Genomic DNA, 20,210 nt, shown 5'->3' with positions numbered 1-20,210 from the left:
TAGTATCATGGTCACTAGGCATCAGTAATGTTATGAGATATGATGTCGATATGATTACCTTACCGTATTTTCCGCACCTGGAGGCGCACCGGAGGCGCACCAGAGGCGCACCGGAGGCGCAGTCTCAATTACGGGGTCTATTTCTGTACGTAACACATACATAAGCCGCATGTTAAAACATACATTCTGCCAAAAAAAAAAACGGCAACAGAAGCAAAACAATGAGTTTAATTGAACTTTATTCTACTATTCAACAATAAATTTTTAATAAATTTTCATCCACAAATTCATCAAAGTCCTCATTTTCTGTATCTGAATTGAACATCTGGGCCATTTTTGCCATCAAACATGCCGGGATCTCCTCATAAACTTATAATATGAGGGAAAATACTGTCATTTTAGAAGCACAGAGCTGAAATATTAAATGAGATTATAGCATAATGAGAAATAAGATGTATTTTTGGGGAAATTAGGTTAGGGAAAAAGTATTAAAGTCACACTATTATCTCACTGGCATACGTTTGGGCACTACTGCTTATGATGCTGATGTTTTAACATCATTAAAAAGTCATTTTTCCATAATAGGGGACCAATATCTGCTCCTTATTAATACTTATCCAAATACCGTAACTTCATTACAAGAGACATTTCCTATTTTCCTTATTTTTCCGGCTACTTGCAGTAAGTACGGAGCTGCGGGTCAAAAGGTTTCTTCTTTGTGTGACTGGAAGTACTCACCTTTTTCACAGCTGCACGTCCACTCGTGTGTTTTTGTTTGTTTTCATATGTGCTCCATGTGCCAATTTAAGCTGTTAGTTTCACTTTTTTTCTACTCTGCTTTAATTCCTGAAAGAGAGAGAGAGAAAGAGAGAGAGAGAGACAGGGAAAAAAAGAAAAGTAGAAGCGCCCACACCACACTCTACGTGAAAAATGCGGGGGTGTTCTACATCACAGTTCCTTCAGGCTGGCTAATGTTTGCCAGATGTGCGCAGCAGGTTAGAACGGGGACACTGGAGCAGCGCCCTCTTATGGTTGTAATTGGTACAACAAGGATAAAAATGAGCTGTTTTTCAGCTTTCTTTTGTTTCCATACACTTTGGAATTCCCTTGTCATCACAAAATGTTGCAGTCCTTGACCCCCCCCTCCCCCCCACACCTCCCAAGCTAGCCTGCAAAAGTCTAAACAGGCGCTTTGTGAGCTTCTCAGAGGTTGTAACAATAAATTCTGTACAGTGGGTCTTGTCTGAAGGCCGTACTGTAAATCCGAGATGCTGTAAGTGTGTGTAGGTATGGGGAGGAGTATTCCTGGAAGCGGGCTTAGCGGACTTCCTGCAATGTGTGTAGTACACTATTGTGCATGATCAGTGAGTGTCTATGTGTTCACTTCTGCGGGGGACCGAGAGCTGCAATGCTATTTGGCGTTCACTTATATGAACTGAAATGTGTTGGTACATTGGTACCAACACAAGTACAGTTTACTGAGTGGAATAAAAGCATCCGTTCCAGCATCTGCCACCATCATAAAACTCTTTATTTACTGTACAAGCATTTTTTTTTAATATAAGTCGACTTTTGTTCATATAAATCTGTAAAAGCAATGAAAGTCCTCAGTCAGTCAGTCCTTCAATGACAACGACATTGCAAATCTGTCTCAGTCGGTATATTTTAAATAATTCACAAGTGTCACAAAAGTGTAAAAATAAGTGAACTACTGTAAAATGTACATATATATTTTTTTTGTATTTTTTCCTCCCACAATAGCCCAGGCTAAGAAAGCAATAAGGTAGTTTTTAGTCCAGTCAAAGAGTTCCATAGGACACCGGAGTAGATGATTCAAGGCTGTCATGGAAACAGAAGAGATAATAATAATAATATAATAATAATAATAATAATAATAATACATTTTATTTGTATAGCGCTTTTCAGAGTACTTAAAGATGCTTTAAAGCAAAAAAACAAAGTAAAAACAGAGTAAACGATGCATTAAAATTCATAATTCAAGTGTCACACAAGTGTAATAATAAGTGAACTACTGTAAAATGTACGTATATATTTTTTTGTATTTTTTGATCCCACACAACCACCGTGCAGCCCTTTTTTGGACATTCATTCATTCATTTTCATCATTTTCTACCGCGGGGGTGCTGGAGCCTATCCCAGCTGTCTTCGGGCGAGAGGCAGGGTTACACCCTGGACTGGTGGCCAGCCAATCACAGGGCAGATATAGACAAACAACCATTCACACTCACATTCATACCTATGGACAATTTGGAGTCGCAAATTAACCTAGCATGTTTTTGGAATGTGGGAGGAAACCGGAGTGAACATGCAAACTCCACACAGAGATGGCCGAGGGTGGAATTGAACTCGGGTCTCCTCGCTGTGAGGCGCTAACCACTCGATCACCAGCCCTTCTGTATTTTATCCCAAAAAAAGTTTTTTGTACCTTTTTCCGTTCCTTAGTAATCAGCAGTGGAACATAGGTAAGTTTCAGGAAAATATCAGTTCCCAACTACAAAAGAGAGCATAACTTTCACTTTGACACAAAATTTCTTTTTGCTTTTGTGACAATATGTAAGCAACTATATATTGAACCATATATTCAACCATTCACACTCACATTCATACCTATGGACAATTTGGAGTCGCTAATTAACCTAGCATGTTTTTGGAATGTGGGAGGAAACCGGAGTACCCGGAGAAAACCCACGCATGCACGAGGAGAACATGCAAACTCTACACAGATATCGCCGAGGGTGGAATTGAACACGGGTCTGCGCACTAACCACTTTCTCCACCGTGCAACTTTTTTTTGGACATGTTATTTCTATTTTAGGAAGGTTTGGGTTTTATTTTGAAGATGAACTTCCTTAAGATCCAATGTAAATTCTTGCCATTTTTAATTGGTCTTCACATTCTGATCAGAAGTGTATTTGTCCACCAAATGACGCTACTTTTTCCCATTCAAAGCATGCAACAAAATGTCGCTTTTCACCCTTTTCTGTAGAACTGAACTGATGTCTCTATTGATGTTTGGAATGTTGTACATGGAAAAATGTTCTTGTCTTTCTAACTTTGTCTTGTTCAGGAAATGTAAGGACCTTCAGTGTTGAAGTACAGAGTTGAGTTATGGATGAGGACACTAAGGAGGAGCAACCGAGTGTCTTTTGCAGCGGTAGAATGAGGTTGATTGACACGATAAGGGTCACGTGATGTGTGTCGTCTAGTCAGGCTTAAATGCAGCAAAGCTATAATCATCCTTCTCGGTGGTCTGCACCAACTTGACTGATAGATAGCCTGAGTATGGCTCCTCACATTTGCACCCACCACACCCCCCTCTTATTGGTCACACGTCGCGGCCACTCGCAGACTTGAAAAATGCAACTCAAAGCTGCAATTACCATCGCAGGGTTTCTGTCGCGCTGTCATCTGTTAGCAGAGGCAGACACGCTGTGTAACGTTTTGGGTTCCGAGAGGTTCTGATCCGTGTTGTGTTTACGTTGTCCTCCTCTGCAGATCCACACATCAAGGTGTGCGGCAAGAGGGAACACGTGAGAGAAGCCAAAGACAGGATTATGCTGGTACTCGACACAAAGGTAAGCATCTATTGCTTCCTGTCAACAACACACACATCGACATCCTGGACCTGACATCAACTGCCATGTGCCAGGAGGCTTTGTTGCCGTGGCAACAGGAGAATTGCACACCTAGGAGACTGTACTGTAGCACCCCCTGGGGGCAGCCAATTATTGATGCACTTCTTTTGTCAGCCGAATATGACAAATCATTACATTCAGTGGCCACATCATTAGGTACACCTGCACAATCTAATGATACATGAAAAGTACACAAAATAAAAATATAATGGCCAATTTTGAAGAGTTTTATTGACTTTATATTTATCATAGCAGACTGTATAGTACTGCACTGCATCATGCAGAGAACTGTTTTTAAAATATTTTTAGAAGCACAGAAATGTGATGCTGAGTGTGCAAAAAAAAAAAACAGTTGGTCAGTACCTTGCCCAAGGATACTTTGAGCACAGGAGCATCAAACCTGCAACCTTCAGATTGGGAGGCGACCACTCTACCACCTGACAATTTTTCTTATGATTCCGACTCATTTGTCATACTTCTATGACAATACCATTTAAAGCTAATATGTTTATTTGTTTTTATTTATTGTGTTGTTTTTTAATATTTTTTAACAAACACCATGTAGACCAGGGGTGTCCAAATTTTTGCAAATGGACCCCGATTCGCACTTTGGACACCCCTGGTATAGATTGTGCAGATGTAGCTAATTGTGAATGAAAATCAAATTATGAGGTTTTTAACATGAAATTACAAATTATTGTGTACAAACATTTATTACATTTTTTGACATTTTTATGTGTACTTTATTAAATGTCAAAACATTTTGTCTGGTTATTTCAAAATTTAAATAATTAGAGTGATATGCTTGTATATAATTATAATTGTATAATAATAATAATAATAATAATAATAATAATAATAATAATAATAATAATAATAATAATAATAATAATAATAATTAAATCTGTCTTTTTCCTTAATCACACCAGAGTAACAGAGTAACGCTGAAGATGGATGTGTCCCACACGGAGCACTCCCATGTGATCGGCAAGGGGGGCAACAACATCAAGAGGGTGATGGAGGAGACGGGCTGCCACATCCACTTCCCAGATTCCAACCGGAACAACCAAGCAGAGAAAAGCAACCAGGTACGTCGTTGAGTTGTATTTCAATAAATATTTACTTTCATGAAACTGCTTTTTCCTACATTATTGTGTCTTTCGATGCTTCGTTGTTGATCCATTTCCAGTTTGTTTTCCAATATTGCTGTGGACACAAACACTGATGTTGTATTCCGAAAGTTGTGCTTCCCAGAGGTTAGCTAATGGCTTCCTACGACTCAAACAGAAAGGACAATTATGCAAACTAGCGCAACCAAATAGTGAATTTGGCTGCGTGATGAAGCGCAGGAGGCCAGACGGCTGCTAAAGTCTGATAACCGCAGAGTATCTGACCCCTCGGAATGTCGAAAACTCCCCTGCTGATTACAGAGTGCCGCGTTTCTTAATCAACATGTAGGTCCCAATTACCCTCTTGGATCATCAGTTGGGCAATGTTGTGGTCATGAAATACCGATTTTTCTCAGTGAGAGGCCATGTGGGCAATAAGGAAATAACTTTCAATGCCATTTGGTTTGCTTCACGCATTCCCTAGGGAATTGGGTAGACAGAGACTGTTTGGAAAAGGTACTTCTGTATCCTGGATTGCCCTGTAACCAAATATTTTTCCTGCCTATTTACATGGATTGTCAAGTGACCCGCGTCTGTACTGAACACCTAAAATAACCAGAATGGAAATCATAACATTGTGCCGCAGAGAACAACATGGAAAGGTTCAAAGAGCAGTTTTCCCGCAAAGTCCAATTTCTTCAGATTTCAAGCAAAAATAATCATGGAAATAGAAATAATCTGTTTTCTTTCCCCATATTAAATGGATAGTTGGGATTATTTTGACGTGAAGTTGTATGACATCCCCATCGGCAGTGTAGCGCATCAACTGTGACTTCCCATGAGCTGAGCTCTTGTTGGATTTCGGTTATGAGGAACGTAATGATAATGGTTTAATTTCATTTGAACATGCATCAGATTACAATTGAATGCATCACATAATCAGTTCACAGTTCCACATGTCCAAAAGGAGTAGGAAGAAGCAAAGCTTATTAAATCCTACCCTTCCATCTGGTACTTTTATAATCAGTAACTGTTATATTTGTTCACTTCCTGCTTTCCATAATACAGTTTAAGGGTTTTTTTTGTTTTGTTTTGTTTTTTTCTTAAATAATGTACCTCGTACCGAAGTATGAGGTGATATGAACTCTTTCAATTTTAGTTTTACTTAGGTTCAAGGACAATCTATTATCATCAAACTGTTCAAAACGTTCTCAAGTGATACATTTGCATCACAAAAACGCCTCCTTAAAAAAATCAGACCTCTACTTTCTCTCTCATCATATCACAGAGCGCAATGTGTTCCACAGTCTTTACACTTGCAGGTCAAGACGCTATGCTTACACATAAAATGAGACATAAACAGCAAATGAGTGCATTTATTCATAAATTGAAATGATACAAGATTACAGTATTCAGACGGTTTAACCTCATGAAGTGTATTCCATCCATCACTTTGTTTCTCCGGTGACGCACTGAAAGGCAGACAATCATCAAGAGACTTCCTTCTTAACACCCGAGACCCATTAAGCTGCCTCCTTTCCTGGTTTTAAAAGCTTAACTGATGCGTCACAAGAGCCTCCGAGAATATAGAAAGTATTGGCATGTTCAGGCAATGATGTAAAGCACATCTGTGAGCATTTGCTAACATGGGACCTGCTTGCAGTTGCGTAGTCTTTTTTGAAATAGCTATAAAAATAGCAGCAATTATGCCGTCAAAGATGGAGTCTTGCTTTTTCCGTGTTTTCATTCGATTTGCTGTCAACATTGGAATTATGTCTGATAATGCATTCAATAATGTACTTTTTTTTTTAATCAACAGGTGTCCATCGCAGGGCAGCCAGGAGGGGTGGAGGCGGCTCGAGTTAAAATCAGGGTAAGTTGGACCCAGTCCCGCTGTCTTTGAAAAGGGGGATACTCCCACCGGAAAAACATTGAGAGGAACACGTCCTGTACTCTGGAAAAATTATTACTTATGGCGTCCATTCAAAACATTTGATTTTTAGGACAACTATAATTTTTTTCAACTCACTTGGGTCAAAGTGTTCTGGACCCGAGTGCCCGTTTTGGGTTTCACACGTTCCATTTTCCGACTTACATCCATTTGATTGAGCAAAAGTCTGAAACTGCCTTCACACTTGTTGGTCGGACTAAAAATAAATACGTTTTTAAAGGATTATTGTGCAGACTTTGGTGTCCTATGGACCAGATTCGAGTTCACTTGCAACAGGACGTAGACCCACCCACCTGCGTTCTCAGTTGACCAAATAAACCAGGGGTCTCAAACACGCGGCCCGCGGGCCAAATGTGGTCCGCAGGACACTAGTTTGAGGCCCCCGCCTTGATATGAAAGTTTAATGTTAATGCGGCCCGCGCAAGTTTGATATGGATGCTGTATGGTATCATGTACCCAGAAAAAATTATTACGTTTGATTAATGTTCATGTTAAAGGTTAAATAACTGTTAATAGTTATCCTCCCTATCCGTGTGGAAGTGGTGAGTTTTTGGCTATTTAAGTTTAAAGGAAATAACTTGAAGGCTACCGTTTAGGTCGCTAGCTCTCTAGTTTGCGAGTTAGCATGTGTCTCAAGACGCTGCAGTTGCGCAATATGTTGTAAATAAAAAAAAAGTATAAATGTGACTATAGTCGTGTTTTGTCATGTCTACAGGGCTCTAATAATGCTTTGTTCATTTTAATCTGAAAAACATAATTTGTCTACCCACCAACTATATGTGGTTTCTTAAGTTTTTATTATTTGTTGTTTTATTATTATTATTACATTTATTTATTACTGATTGATTTTCTTTATTCTTGATTTGTTCATTTATTTTTCATCTTATTTTGTGTAGAAAAATAAAAATTAAGATATTTGAGAACAGTGGAATGTTTTATCAGAGCTTTTCTTGTAGAAAAGCAAAGTTTATTCATCTTTCTGTTTTTAATAAATGCGTTTTTTTTTTTTTTTTTGGGGAAAACCTGATGCGGCCCAGCCTCGCCCAGACCCTAGCTCCAGTGGCCCCCAAGTAAATTGAGTTTGAGACCCCTGAAATTAAACCATACGAGCAGAGCTAAAACCATTGCAAAACAGCGTCAGTTTGAGTCATGTGATTTGTCTAACAGTCCTAAAACGTCTCATATGTTTCAACACCGTCACCGCTATCTCCAAAGCTAACACAAATACACCACGTAACCGAAGAGTGATATAAACGCTGCATATTTATGTGGTGTCTGCTGCTGAAACATGGTGTGGGCGTTTATCTTCTTCCAAGCGTGATGCTTGGTTGCACAAGCAACAAATGAGTGCCAGCATCCCAAAATATTGCTCATCATAAGGAGACCCGGTTAGCAGGAGAAGCTATGACGCATTTCCTTCGGTCGGCTTGGTTTTCTATGGTTCTGAGCTTTGGGTAGTGACGGAAACGGCAAGATGGAAGGTACCAGCATGTGAAATTAGTGTTCTCTTTAGAGTAGCTGGGCTCGCCTTTGGAAATGAGGTGAGAATCGTCTTTTCTGTGTGAAAGTGCACACAATTGTGGCTCACTTTGTGTAAGAGGCACAGGTAGACAAATGTTATTGTGATGTGACTATTTTGCAGAATCCTCAAGAAACCATCCGCCTATTCGTCAATCCATTCATTCATTCCAATGATTATCCTTTCACACAGACAGCTAGTCAGCTCAATGGGCTCCTTGTTTCCTGGGTGGGTGTCTGTTTTCATGTGTCAAAGCGCAGAATTAAGCGAGAATTCAACTTTTGTGTGATAAAGGTGATAAAAGGTCTCTTTATTTACATTTTCCATCATCTTTTTCCCATTTTTACCAGGACCTTTTAGCCTGAAATTGGACTCCAGGCACTCATTTTTGAATAAAGCTGAAGTCAGCGCCAACCATATAAAAAAAAAAGCAGCCTATTCTTCCTTCATTTCCAGAGTCCGGCTGTCCTTTCTGTGTTCTGACCTACATTTCTCCATCCCTCAGAGAGCGAGAGTGGAACCGAGATACAAATGTAAGGCCAAGCACATATGGGAATGATCAGGGAAGCATTTCTTTGGTTGGAGCAATCCATGCTGCTTGCCCTTCACTGGAAGCCAAAGCCATTGTGGCGCTCTGCCCAACAGCCAGTGTTTGGATAACTCTCTGTGTGTGTGTGTGTGTGTGTGTGTACGCACGTGTCCATACACTTCTGCACGCATAAGTGTGCGTTTTCATGGAGTAAGGTCGTAGCGTCCGTCTGTGTTATTTGCTGGACCGCTGATATCTGCTGCGGGTTTGAGTCAATGACATGTATGACATGCATGAGAACAAACAGGCCAAATGCCTCAGAGCTTGAACAGAACGTTGCTTTCATAGTTTAATGCTGTACAGTTGAAAGCTTTTAAGGCAAACTGAAGCATTGTTAGTGCTATGGAGGCCATTAACGTTTCTTATTTCTGTCCACTTACCAGTTTTGTATGTGGACAGTAATGGTTGTGTGTTGACAGTAAAGCTATTCTGCTATAAAAGCTGGACACTGACTACTCTAATGTTAAGTCAATATTCACATATACCAGTGGTCGGCAACCTTTACAATCAAAAAATGTCAATCTGGCGGCTTTTTTCAAATGGGGACTTTTCCTGGCGTCATCAGGAGACTTTTTTTGGTATTTGGGGACTTAAAAGTGAAAGCACGGTTACACGGTTGAAAGATTTTGAGGCAAACTGAAGCATTGTTAGTGCTATGGAGGCCATTAACGTTTCTTATTTCTGTCCACTTACCAGTTTTGTATGTAGACAGTAATGGTTGTGCGTTGACAGTAAAGCTATTCTGCTATAAAAGCTGGACACTGACTACTCTAATGTTAAGTCAATATTCACATACACCAGGGGTCGGCAACCTTTACAATCAAAAAATGACATTTTACCAATCTGGCGGCTTTTTTCTCAAAAGCAACTAGCGACAAATGGGGACTTTTCCTGGCGTCATCAGGAGACTTTTTTGGTATTTGGGGACTTAAAAGTGAAAGCACGGTTGCACGGTTGAAAGCTTTTGAGGCAAACTGAAGCATTGTTAGTGCTGTGGAGACCATTAACGCTTCTTATTTCTGTCCACTTACCAGTTTTGTATGTGGACAGTAATGGTTGTGCGTTGACAGTAAAGCTATTCTGCTATAAAAGCTGGACACTGACTACTCTAATGTTAAGTCAATATTCACATACACCAGGGGTCGGCAACCTTTACAATCAAAAAATGACATTTTACCAATCTGGCGGCTTTTTTCTCAAAAGCAACTAGCAACAAATGGGGACTTTTCCTGGCGTCATCAGGAGACTTTTTTGGTATTTGGGGACTTAAAAGTGAAAGCACGGTTGAAAGCTTTTAAGGCAAACTGAAGCATTGTTAGTGCTATGGAGGCCATTAACGTTTCTTATTTCTGTCCACTTACCTGTTTTGTATGTAGACAGTAATGGTTGTGTGTTGACAGTAAAGCTATTCTGCTATAAAAGCTGGACACTGACTACTCTAATGTTAAGTCAATATTCACATACACCAGGGGTCGGCAACCTTTACAATCAAAAAATGACATTTTACCAATCTGGCGGCTTTTTTCTCAAAAGCAACTAGCGACAAATGGAGACCTTTTTTGGTATTTGGGGACTTAAAAGTGAAAGCACAGTTGCTGAACATTTGTTCTACACTACCGACCTTTCCTGTAGTCACCAACTCTGCGATTAGCGTGTCACAGGCTCAAAACGCATAGCTATTGTACGCTATTTTTACAGTGAGATTCACTGCAAACACTAGCCTACCACCCCATCCCTTTCTCATCCAATCAGCAGTTAGAACCAAGTCTAGATGCATTCACAGACTTGCAGTAAGTCAGATATTTCACGCTCTTTTCGAAAATGCACATTTCACCTACATGGGTGTTAAAAAAACTCAAAAGACGAGCGGCGGGTTGCCGACCCCTGTCATACAATATAGCATACAGATAACATTTCTGCCAGTAATTTAAATTATTCAATTATTTTAACTTAATTTAATTGAATTGCATTTGTGCCAGTATTGCAGTTCATTTGCCAATTTCCCTGAGGAATCCCAAAGTGATAAATAAAGTATTGTCTTTCTAATTGCATTTCTCACCCAATTGAAGCACAATTTAATTTAAGATTATGTTATTATATTACTGCTAGTGTTTCATGTGTTGAATAATGCGTATTTAATTGCAGAAAAACAGTGTCCGCTAAAGTTTATATAGAAAATACATATAAAGATGTAGTAATTTTGTAGTAATTGATTGAATGTCCGTCTCCCCCACTGCTTGTAGGAGCTGCTACCTCTGGTGCTATCGTTCGAGCTCCCAGCCATCATGCAGTCGGACCCCAGCTCACCGAGCGTGCAGGCCATCTCTCAGACCTACAACCTCACCGTGTCCTTCAAGCCCCCCACGCGCCTCTACAGGGCCACCGGCGTGGTGCGCGGATCCCAAAACAACGCCCATGCCGTCAAGGTGAGGCAGATGTTTACGTTATATATTTACAGTCCACTACAAGTGGACTCAACTGACCTAATTGTAAATACACCCATTATGTTTAATATTTTATTCATAAAATAGAACATTTTCACCACAATTACATTAACAGTATTAGTCAAATGGTTGCACTTACAGTGCTTAATCTCTCCAATAAACAAGGTGTGTCCAAACCCTTCACTGCTGGTGTACGTACAAAATAGAGCACATCATAAGGTCACAAGAAGTTTTGCTCATTTCCTGTCTATTGCGTCGTAGCCGAGCTCCTCTCCGCCCGCAAGGCGAGGAAGCTTTCCCGAGCCCACCGACACTAGCAAGCATTGCTGACTTTCCCTCACACAAACCGCTTCATTACTTCTCAACGCCCCGCAGCCAAGAGACTGCTGAGAGAGTCCACTCGCGTGAACTGATTGTTTTGTTTTTTTTACTGCGGGGGAGGTGCAACTCTTAAAGTTTTTAGCTTAGCAGCAGTGAGGCAGAGGTGTCATTTTTTTGCATGTTTATCAACACACACACACACACACTTCTTCTGCTAGTATGAGGAGGTTTCCAGTCTCTTTTTCCAATAAATCAACCAACATTTTAGTTTCTACGTGGGCACATTAGGCTTTACAGGCCTCTATATATAGAGTACACCCCGCATGTTTCAGCAAGAATTTTCATTAATTAGCTTGTCCAGGGACAGCATGATAGAAAATACTTATTCCACCGAGGGCTGCATAAAGAAAAATCAAATGATGCAAATGTCCAATTGATGCTTAATTGACAAGCTGATATTTCCATGGTTTTCTTACTAATAACCAAAGTCACTTGAGTTATTATATTTCATCTACACCAGAACTTCAGTCAGAGAGTGAGTCCGGATACAGTATGGTAATGGTAATGGTTTAATTTCATTTGAACATGCATCAGATTACAATTGAATGCATCACATAATCAGTTCACAGTTCCACATGTCCAAAAGGAGTAGGAAGAAGCAAAACTTATTAAATCCTACCCCTCCATCTGGTACTTTTACAATCAGTAATTGTTACATTTGTTCACTTCCTGCTTTCCTAATATAATCCAAAAATATATTTTATTATTTTATTATTTATTATAATTGTTTTATAATTGTTTTATAATTTTTCAAATTTTTTTAAATATTTTTTTAATTTTTTTATATATTTTTTTATTTATTTATTTTTGTCAAGTACCGAAGTACAAGGTGATATGAGCATCCAATGCCATAATGTGTACCATAGTAAGTGTCAATATAGTGATATATATAGCACATCATGACTGGTTCAAGACTCTTCATCCTTGTATTTAGCAAACATCAACTGCTTGTATTGTTTCTTGAATTGGCTCATCGTTGTTTGCATTGTTTGATTCCCTTACCAAATCCATTCCATAGTTTGATTCCATATACTGAAATGCTATGGCTTTTTAACGTAGTCCTAGCATAAAGTGTTTCAAATGTACTTCTTCCCTGAGAATTGTATGAACGGCCACCTGTGGGGCATCCTCTAGCAGAAGGATGGAAGGTAGAGGAGCACAAGGTATAACATCCACCATCTCCACCATGGAGAAGCGGAATAGGATTATAGAGAAGACACTAATGGCTGTGTGTTGACTAATTCCCAGTGTATTGGCAGCTATTCAAGCTGTACACTGACTACCTTATATCCAAGATTCTCCAGAAGATGTAAATATGTTCCCTAGCAGGTCAGAGGGTTCAGGAGGCCAGATGAAGGCCGAGATGATTTGGGGAAGCTCTGTTATGTGGTGCTGCGAGACCCTGGGAGTACCTTCAAGGATTGCCAAACCCACAGTGGATGGTTGTGTTACATTGACCACAGTGCATGTGTGTGTGTGTGTGTGTGTGTATGGATTCCCCTTTGCACAATAGGACCTTACTTTGCACCAGCAAGTGATAATTTGCACAGCAGAGAGACAATCATGACAGCTGCCTATTACATTTTCCAAAGATGTCATTATTTTCTCAAGGTTATAAACTGTTTTATAATGCGGTGTGGAAAGAGATGTGCAGTAAATGAAATAATATTTTATCAAAGCTTTTATGAGCGATCGGGTTTCTCGACAGAAATATACTTTATTGCCGTCAAACAGTTGCACGGATAGGTTTTCGCTCGTAAAGAAAGTGTAAGGAGTGATTGTGTGGGCTTTGTTATTTTTTGATGGTGGTTTGGGTTTTGTTTTTTTTTTTTGGACCCTCTGTAGAATTGGAGTGTACTTGAACCTTGAAGTCACTGTAGTAAACAACAAAGGGACGGTGGTAAATATTTGTTTTATAGCATCAATGCATTCATTCATTCATTCATTTTCTACCGCTTTTTCCTCACGAGGGTCGCGGGGGTGCTGGAGCCTATCCCAGCTCTCAGTACACCCTGGACTGGTGGCCAGCCAATCACAGGGCACATATAGACAAACAACCATTCACACTCACATTCATACCTATGGACAATTTGGAGTGGCCAATTACCGGAGTACCCGGAGAAAACCCACGCATGCACGGGTAGAACATGCAAACTCCACACAGAGATGGCAGAGGGTGGAATTGAACACTGGTCTCCTAGCTGTGGGTCCTGCATGGGGATGCATTGTCACCGCCGCTTGCCGCATCCGTGAAGCATTTGTCGTGTGACGCCGTGCAACAGAAGGCATCATCCCAGCTTCATTCATTTCTCTATTTGCAAGGGACTTGCAAGATGTTCAATTCTTGCGTAGCTGCAGAAAGACAATGCAGAAAGAGCTGGAAGGAGGCATAAACGAGAAAAAAGGAGGCACTAACTGTACGAGAGAGGGAATGGCAAAAGGTTATTATTATTTTTATCAACAGAAATTCACAAGGAAGATCTTAGGTCTGCGTGCTAACCACTCGACCACCGTGCAACCCAGCATCAATGCAAATAATATCAATTAACAGACGTGACACAACGGTACACAATTAATAGCGTACCTTGAACACGCCAACGAAACAACAACGCCACCTATGTGCAAACAACACTGGCAAATTTTTGTAGGCTAATTTCTGTAGCCTCTTGGATCTTGGATCTACCAGGGTTCAATTCCACCCTCGGCTATCTCTGTGTGGAGTTTGCATGTTCTCCCCGTGCGGGTACTCCGGTTTCCTCCCACATTCCAAAAACATGCTAGGTTAATTAGCGACTCCAAATTGTCCATAGGTATGAATGTGAGTGTGAATGGTTGTTTGTCTATATGTGCCCTGTGATTGGCTGGCCACCAGTCCAGGGTGTACCCCGCCTCTCGCCCGAAGACAGCTGGGATAGGCTCCAGCACCCCCGCGACCCTCATGAGGATATGAGAATGAATAACCAAAGAGTGTCCGTGTCCAATGATACCATCTTGCCATTCCCTCTCTGGTACAGTCAGTGCCTCCTTTTTTCTAGTTTATGCCTCCTTCCTGCTCTTTCCGCATTGTCTTTCTGCAGCTGTGCAAGAATTGAACATCTTGCAGGTCCCTTGCAAATAGAGAAATGAATGAAGCTGGGATGATGCCTTCTGTTGCATGGATGCGGCAAGTGGTGGTGACAATGCATCCCCATGCAGTAATTTCGTACATTAGACGTAAACAGCATGTGACTTAGGTGTACATACAGTATTGTTCCTTTATGGGAGAATGTACCTTCTTTATATTCATATTTTACTGATTTTAGTGTTTTTTTTTTCTTTCCAGCGAGGCACTGCTCTCCTGCTAGAACATCTAGCAGGAAGCCTGGCCAACAGCATCTCGGTCACCACTCACCTTGACATCGCACCGCAGCACCACCTCTTCATGAAGGGCCGCAACGGCAGCAACATTAAGCACATCACCCAGAGAACGGGGGCCCAGATCCACTTCCCGGACCCCAACAGCCCGCAGAAGAAATCCACAGTCTACATCCAGGGCACCATCGAGTCGGTGTGTCTGGCTCGGCAGTACCTCATGGTACGTAATTTGTGCGTGACTTCGAAACCTCTGGAGGTTTGTTTTTGTGGTGCTGGCATGGGAAATGTATTCCCCAGCGTGTGTGGTTGCTATAATGGACATCATCTTGGTATGCGAAGGATGCAATTTAACCACCACGGCCTGTTGAGGTTTTAGGGAGAACCTTGGCAGAATTTGCTTGGCTCTGTGCAGTCAAACAACAACCATTAAGCTGCCACATACCTGCTAGTTAGACGCATTATCTTGACTCCTGTAAATGATCATCGTTTACTAGAATTTCAGAGGTTTCTTGGTGCCCTTGAACCTTACGCTGCTTTTATCTAAAGTACTTTGGCTTATCGTTTCAGATTATATGAAAGTCATCATTGCCAATTACCAGAGGCTAAATGCTTTTGTTACGCTAGTGCATAATGTAGGACAGTAATTCCGCAGAACTGTTCTCCCATCTGGACCGCAAGACATTTATCAAATACCAAGCTTGTTGTGGCGACTGAACAAGCCTGTTTATGTTTGCAAATATGGAAGAGTGGATACACAGAGGCTTAAAATAAAAGTAGGCATACAGGATGGAGTGTCCGGTCTACAGTACTTTGTCATTTGGCCCCCCCCGTTTTTGCAGGCCCAGACTCTTGATTACAGATCCAATCCTGAGGCCTGTCAGGACCGACATGCCTGCTTTCACTGTAGCTAATTACATCCACTCACAATAGGAGCGGCGGCCATGCAGCGCTCAGCCTAAAATATAGATGTTTGTGGTTTTGTGGTGGTGATAATGTGAAGCATATTGCACTTGGCAGAATGCCCCCCCCCCCATCTCTTGAGATGTAAATGTCCACCAGGGAGTCCTGAGTGTTTTATCGAATTGGACTGAAACTCAAGTCATGAGGACACACCACACCCTAATACTGAACCCTTCTACTCCCGTGTTAAAGCACCGACTGTTCGATTATTGTTTTGACTAATCTCAGAGTTTCAATGCATAAGATAAGATAAGATAAGGACATTTAATCTTAAGAGTACAGAATCAGTTAAGCAGTACAAAATAAACAATATAAAAAAATTAACAATATAAACAAAATCAACAGTTTTACCCAGAGTTATGTACAAAGTATATAACTCTGGATATGCAGTATGCAGATAATATGAAACGAGATGAAATATATGACCAGTCTATACACTATGAGATCTTGCTAGTGAGTTAATATGAGGCATTATGGTACTATAATAGTATATAATACTTCACATAGAACTTAATATATTGCATTTAGAACCTTAATATTGCACATGGAGGTTGATCAGATATTGCACAGATATTGCATCCTTGTAGCTTTAGGATGGTTTGGCAAATCAGCACCAAATTTGGTCCACATGTTTAGAGGACTCTCAAGCAGATGTGTGAGAGACTGGTTGTAAAACATGGCCGCCGTCTTTGCAGGGCTAAGCACCCACTAGTACCTATTGACACATTTTCTTTTTTGTTTGTTCCTTGTAGGGCTTTTGAAAATCATATATATAGTATTTTTTACACTTTTACATTTTTTATTTTTATTTTTATTTTTATTTTTATTTTTATTTTTATTTTTATTTTTATTTTTATTTTTATTTTTATTTAAAATTTTTAAACAAAACGTCAACATTTTCATTCACAAAAGCAGGTACCGTTGGGTCAGATGGCATCAGAAATAACAAAAACAAACACACATGCTATTGTTAGCTTAGCATAGTGTTGCAGTATTTTGCTCCACCGTTTCCACTTTGCTACAGCACCTTCTCATGCTGAGATATAAACACAAACGACTCTTCCTCTGTTGGTCATTCGAGTGTCTCCTTTTGTCTGATGCGTTGACTGTAGCTTGGATTTTGCAGTTTTCCACTTGGCTATTTTGAACGGGAAAACTGTTTTTTCTGTTAAATCTCATTCATATGGGTAACCTTTACGAGATCTAATGTGTGCTCCTCAGGGATGCCTGCCGCTGGTGCTCATGTTCGACATTAAAGAAGACGTGGAGGTGGAGCCTCAGTGCATCACGGCCCTCATGGAGCAGCTGGACGTCTTCATCAGCATCAAACCCAAGCCCAAGCAGCCTAGCAAGGTATGGCAGACATCTGACGTGCTACAAGGGATGAACCCGGCCTCTAAAGACAACATTCCAAGTGTCTCACGTGGTCAGAGGCAGCCAGGGCGGTGTCGGGACTGTGATGTTGTGTTAAATAAACATATTAGAAGATCCCATTTCAACGTGTAAGGGACTTGAACAGGAAAAACGAGGACACGAGGCCAAAGGAACCACAGTGTGTCTGTGTGCTCATTTTGTGTCTTTATTGCGTTTCGAGTAATAGAAGCTTTCTTCGAGGTCTGCGATGCCCTATTTGGACCAGTACAGACCAGTACATCTCCCCAGGTGTCTTCATGTCAGCCACAAGGGCGCAGTGCCTAACCCATGCAGTGATCTCGTCCCCTTAACCCTCCTAAGAACCCTTCACTTAAATATTTTAATGAGGTGACAGCAGACAACCTCTTCCAAATCCACTGCCTCAGCACTTTGGCCGTAAAGGACAGAGCCATCGGGTTTGGAGTCTGTTTTTAGAAATGCAAACAGTCATGACATGATTTTTATGTGGCATTCAAGGAGGGCGGGGCTTGTGGCCTGGCTGGAAACTGCACACGCAATTAGAAGACGAATGAGCGGTCTGACCTGATTATTTCTCTACAGATCATATTGGATTCATTTCCGTAGTATTTGTGGTAAGATGAGAAGTTCTGGGGCTCTTTGGAAAGATGTAGCATCATTAATTACCGACACCGTACAATTATGTTTTCATCTGCATTAGCCGATTAGCTTGTCTGACCTAGATAGCTATATTTTATTCAAATCTATTAATAATTTTAAAAAATACATTACAATTATATAAATATATTTTTTTCTATATATTTTAATTTAAAAATTAAATATATAATACATTATTAGTAAATATATAGATTCAATTTCATAAACGTTTTTTAAAACCCAAATAAAAATTAATTAATATATAGCAATAATAATAATCACAACAATAATAATACATTTCTCAAATTTCATTGTATGCAATACAATGACAATAAAGACTATTCTGATTCTCTGATTCTGAATAATAATAATTATTATTGTAATAATAATTGTTCTTTTTATCTTGTTATATTATTATATATTATTATTATATTGATTAAAAAGATTTTTCATCATACATAATGATAAAAATATTAATAATAACAATAATTATTATTATTTATTATTATATACTGTTTATTTAATTAATATTTTTAATCATAGATAATAATACTAATAATCATAATAGTAATTGTGATTATTATTATTATTATCTATAATGAAAAATATTAATAATAATAATAGTAATTATTATTATCTATGATGAAAAAAATCTTCTAAAAAATATGTAATTTTATTATTTATAAAAGCATATCTTTGACATCCGAATGAATTAAATTTTTTGTTATTCAACAGATCGATAACTCTGTGAAGAAATTTTATATAATATTTTTGTATGTGTGATGCATTTACGTCACACATACTCATTTACATCGCAAATTGAGAACAGTTTAATATTTTTTCCCCTAAATATTGGTGTCAAAAAGTCCAAAAATGGTTTCAATGAGAAGACAGCATCTTTATTACATACTGTAGTATTCAATTGTGTGAGAATCATCCCCACATGCTCTTTAAAGATTCCCCATAATAACTTTTTGTTGCTGATTTGATGTCTCAGGCGTAGGAGAACAATGTGTTCCGGGTATTTCCATCATGTGCAGCAATGGTGAAATCTTTGCTCCTACACTCCTGCTGTTTATCATCCTAATCTCGCCTTAATTCCCTTTTCCTTCCTCCCCATCTTGTTTGTCTCCACCTCTCATCCTCCCTTTCACTCCCTGTTTCCTTGTGCCAACATTCCCAAGCCTTCCATCCTCCTCCCATGCTATCCACCTTCCTCCGATCCACCTATTTCATCATGAAGACACTTCCGCTGTCCAACCTCTCCAACCTCTCTGTGTCTTCCAGTCTGTAATAGTCAAGAGTGTGGAGAGGAACGCCGTGAATATGTACGAAGCCCGGAAATTTCTCTTGGGTCTCGAGTGCAACGGGGTGTCCTCTTCTCCGCCCTCGGTGGCCTTGAACCCCGCCGCCAACGTGCCCTCGCCGTCCCTCATGTGTCCCGTTGGCCTGGATATCCTAGCCTCAGCTGGCCTGGGGCTCAGCAACCTGGGTAACCATTAAGAGCTGTTATGGATACACTTTAATAATGATTTGGAGTGCATGAGAAAGTGTCTAAGAAAATATAGCTTTATATGACCACATATTGCACAACACAGTAGCAACAGAACCAATGTTGTAATAAGGGTAAGAAGTACTTTTTAGCATTAGAGCCCTCTAGACATGAAATAACACCCCTACAATCACCTTTACGTTCATGTTGTTCAATCGAGTAGATTTAAAGTAAACTCCTGACACAGACACAGCGCACAGACCTCACAGCTAGGAGACCCGAGTTCAATCCCACCCTCGGCCATCTCTGCGTGGAGTTTGCATGTTCTCCCCGTGCATGCGTGGGTTTTCTCCGAGTACTCCGGTTTCCTCCCACATTCCAAAAACATGCTAGGTTAATTAGCGACTCCAAATTGTCCATAGGTATGAATGTGAGTGTGAATGGTTGTTTGTCTATATGTGCCCTGTGATTGGCTGGCCACCGGTCCAGGGTATACCCCACCTCTTGCTCGAAGACAGCTGGGATAGGCTCCAGCACCCCCCGCGACCCTCATGAGGATAAGCGGTAGAAAATGAATGAATGAATCTTCATACTACATGTTCTTCTTCTAATATTTGGACTTTGTTCCCATAATATTTCTTTAATATTAAACATTCCGAAAGCTTTAGTTGGTTTATCATTATATTACAACTTTATGGCAACTTCTTTAATATTTCTACTTAGGTTA

At 40.1% G+C, this 20,210-nt stretch overlaps 1 protein-coding gene across 2 annotated transcripts in view; it reads left to right on the top strand.

Moving 5' to 3' along the window:
* Positions 1–20,210, top strand: part of LOC131107954 (protein bicaudal C homolog 1-like) — a 61,723-nt gene that overhangs the window by 31,222 nt on the left and 10,291 nt on the right. For both annotated transcript variants that reach the window (XM_058058488.2, XM_058058490.2), the window contains exons 4-10: positions 3,517–3,596; positions 4,586–4,744; positions 6,585–6,638; positions 11,068–11,250; positions 14,972–15,223; positions 17,185–17,316; positions 19,279–19,483. In XM_058058488.2, the coding sequence (XP_057914471.2) occupies positions 3,517–3,596; positions 4,586–4,744; positions 6,585–6,638; positions 11,068–11,250; positions 14,972–15,223; positions 17,185–17,316; positions 19,279–19,483 (1,065 nt within the window). The remainder of the gene's footprint in view (positions 1–3,516; positions 3,597–4,585; positions 4,745–6,584; positions 6,639–11,067; positions 11,251–14,971; positions 15,224–17,184; positions 17,317–19,278; positions 19,484–20,210) is intronic.

This window comes from Doryrhamphus excisus, linkage group LG20 (assembly GCF_037039965.1).
Source record: "Doryrhamphus excisus strain RoL-2023G ecotype Guam linkage group LG20, RoL_Dexc_Guam_v1.1, whole genome shotgun sequence".
Taxonomy (NCBI): domain Eukaryota; kingdom Metazoa; phylum Chordata; class Actinopteri; order Syngnathiformes; family Syngnathidae; genus Doryrhamphus; species Doryrhamphus excisus.
Note: the sequence above shows the minus strand (reverse complement) of the source record. Positions and strands in the feature narration are given on the sequence as shown.